The following is a 6,000-nucleotide window of genomic DNA, read 5'->3' as shown; positions in this document are numbered from 1 at the left end:
CACATGTGCTGTCCTGTGTGTCTGTGTGGCCACCAGTGAACATTTCCATGCTGCTGTTAGCTTGAGCTTCTGGTATTCAGCTGTCTCCCGTTATGTTGTTTTTCTACCCAGAGCCATCAGTGCCCTTTGCATTACAGGCCATGAGACTTCCGAAGATGGGAGTTACCTCCTGATCCAGGATACTAGGTTTACTAACGGGAAAGGACCTAAAAGTATTGCTGGGGAGATGGATATGGGTGTTTCCCAGCAGTAGATGGCTTATGTTTCCATTTGTTGGAATTCCATTTTAACTGGTCTTGATACCTGTGCCATCTGTGATATGTGTTGATGGTTCTAGAAGTGAGTTGTCTGGTGAGGGACAGTGGTGCCTTAATGTTGGTTGCATTGGCCAATGCACAGCATCATACTTTTTTTTAGCAAGTTGCCATTTGCTTGGAATGATTGGGGTGTTTTCCCTCCTGTGTGGTGTACAGTGAGGTTACAATTACTAGAGTAAGTGATTTGTGAAACAGTGGTAGAATTGGGCAGAGTCCAGAGGATTCAAGGTATGGTGAGAGCACCATCCCCCTTCTTTCTAAAGCAAACCCCAGTACTTGTTTTCTGTGTATTGGAGTGCTCTGCAAGTTAGGGTAGCATCTTTTACACTCCAGTCATTGTTGAATTGACTAACACTGTTTAAGAAGGTCATTGATCAGAGGATGTAGCAGTGGTTTTATTTTTCATATTTTTCATACTTATAAAATAAAACAACACTCTTAATTAAAGAGCAATGCTTGTTGATGATCCAGTCATTCCACAAAGCCAGATTGTTTTGTTAAATACGTCAGTTTAGTACCTGCTGGATTAGAATGAAGTCTTCCCCTCCCTGTACCATGGTTCTCATTTCTTAGCAAATGGCCCTTTACTTAGGTTAATTGACAGTTCAGGAATTAACTATGGGACTGGTTTGTTTTAAGTCCTCTTGAGCCCTTTGTATCATGGTGTAAGGGCCAAAGGGTTTGTGAGCTAAAAGTAGAAGCTCCCTTTTATTACCTTGCTAGGCCTCAGTGACCCAAATTGTAGGTTACAAACAGTGGCCTTTGACTCTCCATATTGTTAACCAACTATGTAAAATCATTTCGTAGAGTAAGGCCAGCGATGTGTCTTCTTGTCCACCATAATACCTATCCCGGTTTGATGGATGGACCTCCACTGGGCCTCTAGATCCCAGTCCACAGTGGGAGACTTGAGGGTTCATTCCCTCATCTGTTCTGGTTAGTGCCTGTACTGTTTCCCCACCAAATGGAAGAGGTGGTGATTTTGGTCTTTAGTGCGGAGATGTTACAGGAGACTGAAGACCAAGCTGTTCAGCTTGGTATAAGATGCATCGCTGTTGGCTGACTTGGCTCTGCTGCCTCCCTCTAAAGAAATCATTTGTGTTCTTTTTATCATTTTATTATTATATCATTTTATAATAGGTAGCACTTTTAAAATTCCCAGGCTTTTATTGGGTTTGAGAAACTTCCTTAGCTACAGAATCAGTAACAACTTCTGCTGAAGTACTTGTCCTTTGGCAAAGAGTTTTATCCTGTCTTCAGAACAAACCAAGAATTTATTTGTACAGTGAGGTCCCACTGCAGAGGCATGACACTGATTGGTGTGGGCATGCTTTAGAATTTTTTTACCATCACCTTTCGTACACAGCCCTATGACACTTTTCCCTGGTATTGTTAGATGTACTTTGAGATAGGAATGGCTTGAGGTTATGTTTCAGTTTCCAGAATGACTGCATAAGCAGTTGAGGACCAGAATATTAAGTTGGCAAATCCATGTCATAGTCGTTGTTGTACTCCTCCCCCACCCCCAAAAGTCACAGGGAGTATTTTGTGTGACTTTTTTTAAAAAAGTATATTTACATTGTTCTCAAGGTGAAATGCTTTGGGTGTCAGAATATCTGGCTTACTGAAAGTGCTATTTTTGGAAACTGAGTTATTTTCAGACATTATAAATTTCCTTTCTTTGGTTTACCAGAGGATGTAAGGGGAGCTAAGAGGTCACAACTTAAATTTCATAACACATACTGAATATCCATTCAGACCATGTTAACTTCACGCTAGGTTAAGTAAATCTTTAAAACAAGTGCCCCTCCCCCCCACACCCCTTGAAGTTCAGGTAGCAACACCTGCTAGTTTTTCAGTCTTGGGGATCCTCAGGAAGTTAAAAAAAAATCACTCCTGTTTGCTTGTGTACCCACGCCAGTGCATGTCCCTTCCCTAGCATGCCTCCCTGGTTTTAGGCTGTTGCAGGCTTACTTAAAAATAGTGATTATAAAAAAGACTTTCGTAAAGCTGTATTTGGGAGAGTGAGCCAATTCCATACTTTGGGTACTTTAGTGTTTTGGTCTTAGACAAGTCTTTCCAAACCGACTCTAGTTGCAGTACACATTAAGATTTTTTGAAAATCAGCACTTTTTAAAGATTCCGAATTTGTTACAAAGGATGAAGGGGGTTGGGGTTAGACAATGTAGATAGTAAATACTTTCTCATATTTAACTCGGTGGGAATTGTGTTAAATAGGTGAGAAAAATGCCTGCTTCCACTTTCAGAAATTCTGGTATTGAGGGACAGCATCTGAAAACACGTGGTTGACTTTTGTCGGTCCCTGCACAGACTCTGAGTGCCTTCTGCCTTCAGTGGGCCACCTTAAGCAAGTGTTTTTGATCCGGTAGCGGGAAGGCTTGTTCTTACAAACAGGACGGGCAAAAATGGGCGCTAGTGGGCGCTGTGGATCCGTACACCGACGTTCAGGTTCTCAAACCGGTCTTAGGCAAGCACGCGAGTTGCAAAGAATTGGCTGCCACTTCTGCTCTGACTGATGGTCGTCGGGGTCACCCCTAACTTCCCTGCCACTGTGGGGTCGCGGGGTCTCCCGGGAGCTAGCGAAGGAAAGTCCACTCAAGTCTGCAGTGGAGGCTCTGTTTTTGCGAGTGGCGGGGAAGGGGAGCTGCACCGAGAGGACCGGAAATGAGGAGTGGGCAAATGATGATAGGCACGGGGTCGGGATGAACGGCAGGCGGGCAGACACTGCGGGTGGGCTGCGAAGCCTGGCGCTGCCTTGTGGGTCCGTCTTCACTTGCGTCGGGCCGGCCCGATCACTTGGTGCCAGAATCAGGCGAGGAGACCCTAGATCAGAGGCTTAAAGGCATCCGCCAAGGATTTCGGCGCCGTACACCCGCGGGCAGTTCCGCACCAAGGAAGGAACGCTGCGTTCACCGACCCTCGCTCTACTCGCCAGCCCAGGCGCGCTGCGGGCCGCGGCGACCCGGCGGGCGCGTACACGAGTTGTTAGGAGGCGGCCGGCTCTGCACCCTGCGTGGCACCGGACCACTCGTGCGCGGTCCGCGGCGCCCAGCGCCACTCGTCCGGGGGGCGGGGCTCACCTGTCAGCTGCGCCCCACCTCGCGGTGCCCAGTGAGGGGTGGGCGGCGGATGGACGGGAATGACATCCAATCAGTGCGCGCTCTTGGGGCGGCGGGCCAATGGGCTGCGTGCGGCTGGGCGGGGCCCTACGTTTATAGTGCTGTGACAGCGCGCCCGGCGCGCTGACTCTCCGCGGCGGGGACGGCGGCGCCGGTCGGATTGCGGAGCTGCTCGCTTAGCGGGTCCCGGCGCCCTCCCCGCACACAAAGGCCCGCGCGCGTCCGGCGCCCGCGGGGGTCCCAGTGCCCTCCTTCCTCATCGGCGGGCCGCGAGCTGCGAGGATTCAGGAGGCGCCCCCTCTCTCTGCGCTCCGGGACATGGAACCGCGCCGACGCTGCGCCCACTTGCCCGGGCCGCTGCCCGCTGCTCTGGATCTATAGTCAAGCGGCCCCTCTCAGGGAGCAGCACCCGCCACCCCACGCCGACTCGCCTCTCTGCTGAGGGCCTTTGTCCCAGCCCGGCGCCCTCGCCGCGCCCGCCTTCTGCGGCTGGCCCGGCACCCTGGAGCCGCACGGGAGCCGGCCGTCCCAGCTGCGTCCGGCGCGGCGCCCCGGAGCCCCGAGTCCGCCGAGCCGCCGCGCCCCGCGCCTTCGGCCCCACCCCGCGCGCTGAGGACTGCGCAGGGCGAGCGCACCTGGCCTCGGTGACCGCTGGAGCGACGCGGCGCGTCCGCCCCGAAGGATTGGGGTGTCGCGGCCTGTGGCCGGTCCCATCGCGTCCCGGAGTGTGCAGAACTGGGAGCGGCTTGGCCATGGCCATGGCCCGGTCCAGGAGGGACTCTGTGTGGAAGTACTGTTGGGGACTTTTGATGGTTTTATGCAGAACTGCGATTTCCAGATCGATAGTTTTAGAGCCTATCTACTGGAATTCCTCGAACTCCAAGTAAGTGGCGTCCACGATCCCTTCCTCTTCCCGACCCCGGGCCTGTGCCCGGGGGTACGTCGCATGGTCTGGGCGGGAGGAGGCCTCGGAGCCTGTTTCTAGAACCTGAGGCGCCCGTCCCCCAGCCCCCACCCCGCCACATTTCTCTAGGTGGGGACTGGCTGGACTTGCGAGCGCGGGCTCCAAGGGGCTCTTCGTGGGGCTCCAACATCAAGTGCTCGAGGGTGCCCAACGCCCTGGCGACTCGGGTGGCACATCGAGAAAGGTGTCTGATGGCTCTACCCGGCCCTCCCTTATTTTTGGAGAAAGGAGGACGTCGCCACTAAAGGGGCTACAGATGCGCACCAACCGGCGGGCTCCGGAGCCAGGCAGAGATGCTGCGCTCTCCAGAAGCGCGGGAGCCACCGGCCGGAGCCCTGCCGGAAGGCGACAGAAATTGGGGGGTCTGGGACAGTGTAACGTCCCTTTGGGGAGGGAACAGTGGGCCCGCAGAGTCCGGGAGCCGGCGTGGCTCGGAGTCCCCTCGCTAGACGGAACGTGCGCGGGGGAGCTCGCTGGCCCGGCCGGAGAACTCGGGCTGCCAGCCCTCGGCACACCGGCCTCTCCCTTGGCGTAGGAACCGGTGTCCTAGCCCCGGCGCTGTCCGGATAGCTGGCTCAGTTTTAATGACGCCTTTTGGAGAATCAGGGCCCTGCCCAGTCAACGCCGCAGCCTTCGTACTTGGGTAGTCGGGAGTTCCTTGATCAGACTTGCTTTTTAGCAGAGCGCACGAGCGGGAGAAAGCCAGGCCTGAGACTAACTTTCAGGTCTGGGCTCCCAGGGTGCGCTCGGGTTTAGAAAATGCTAGCTAGCCATCCCTTGGTATACGCGGCCATGGTCTCGGTTACCGTACCTGGGTGCTGCCTATTACCTCATCTTTCAACTACGACCAGAAAGTACTGTGAGGAATTCTGGTCTCAGCCCTGGAAGAGTGTGGAGACGCTGGCTGGCTGGCTCCTGGCTTGGAGGCAGACCTTTGAGATTAGAAGCAAAATCAATGGCCTAGTCGGAGTTGAGGGTATGGTGAGTGGCTTCAGAGTAGAGATGAACGGATTGATTTAGAAATTACCCCACAAGCAAAGAACTGCATCAAAGTGGTAAATTTAAAATGCACCAACATAATTGACCAAACACGTTCCCCTAAGAAAGGGCAAAAACAGAAAAGAAAAGAAAATTTACGGTAGTAAATGACCCGAAACAGACATTTTTGCGTGTTGCCAGAAGACCCTTGTTTTAAAGTTACTGCGGCCGTCTTTGATATAGTCTGATCTGGTATACATTTTGTTTTGTTTTGAATGTAAGGTGTTGTATTAGCTTCCCTGGCATGTCATCTTGGCAGCCACACGGGATCTACAGACACCTGGTGGTGCCGGAAGGCGCCCGGCTGGGACCTGAGCGCCGCCGTCGCTGCTCCGACTGGGGCCCTGGTGGTGGCTGAGGCTGACGCTCGCTCGCGGTGCCTACAGAGGTCACCCTTCCCTGCCGAATGCTAGCGAGGGGCGCGCCCCTCCCCCTCTCCCCAGGCTGCCTGCCTCTCTCCACTTTGCACTTTCACTCACAGCCTCTTTGAGAAGCATACACACACACACACACACACACACACACACCAGTCTAGATTTAA

General features: G+C 53.4%; 1 protein-coding gene across 1 annotated transcript in view; it reads left to right on the top strand.

Moving 5' to 3' along the window:
• The first annotated feature begins 3,574 nt into the window (after window positions 1-3,574).
• The window catches only part of Efnb2 (ephrin B2), a 43,201-nt gene continuing 40,775 nt past the window's right edge, over window positions 3,575-6,000 (top strand). The window contains exon 1 of the mRNA XM_051181962.1: window positions 3,575-4,340. Coding sequence (XP_051037919.1) covers window positions 4,210-4,340 — 131 coding nt within the window. The 5' untranslated portion in view covers window positions 3,575-4,209. The remainder of the gene's footprint in view (window positions 4,341-6,000) is intronic.

The sequence above is a fragment of the Phodopus roborovskii genome, unplaced genomic scaffold, assembly GCF_943737965.1.
Source record: "Phodopus roborovskii unplaced genomic scaffold, PHOROB, whole genome shotgun sequence".
NCBI lineage: Eukaryota > Metazoa > Chordata > Mammalia > Rodentia > Cricetidae > Phodopus > Phodopus roborovskii.
This window is presented reverse-complemented; position numbering and strand designations above follow the sequence as displayed.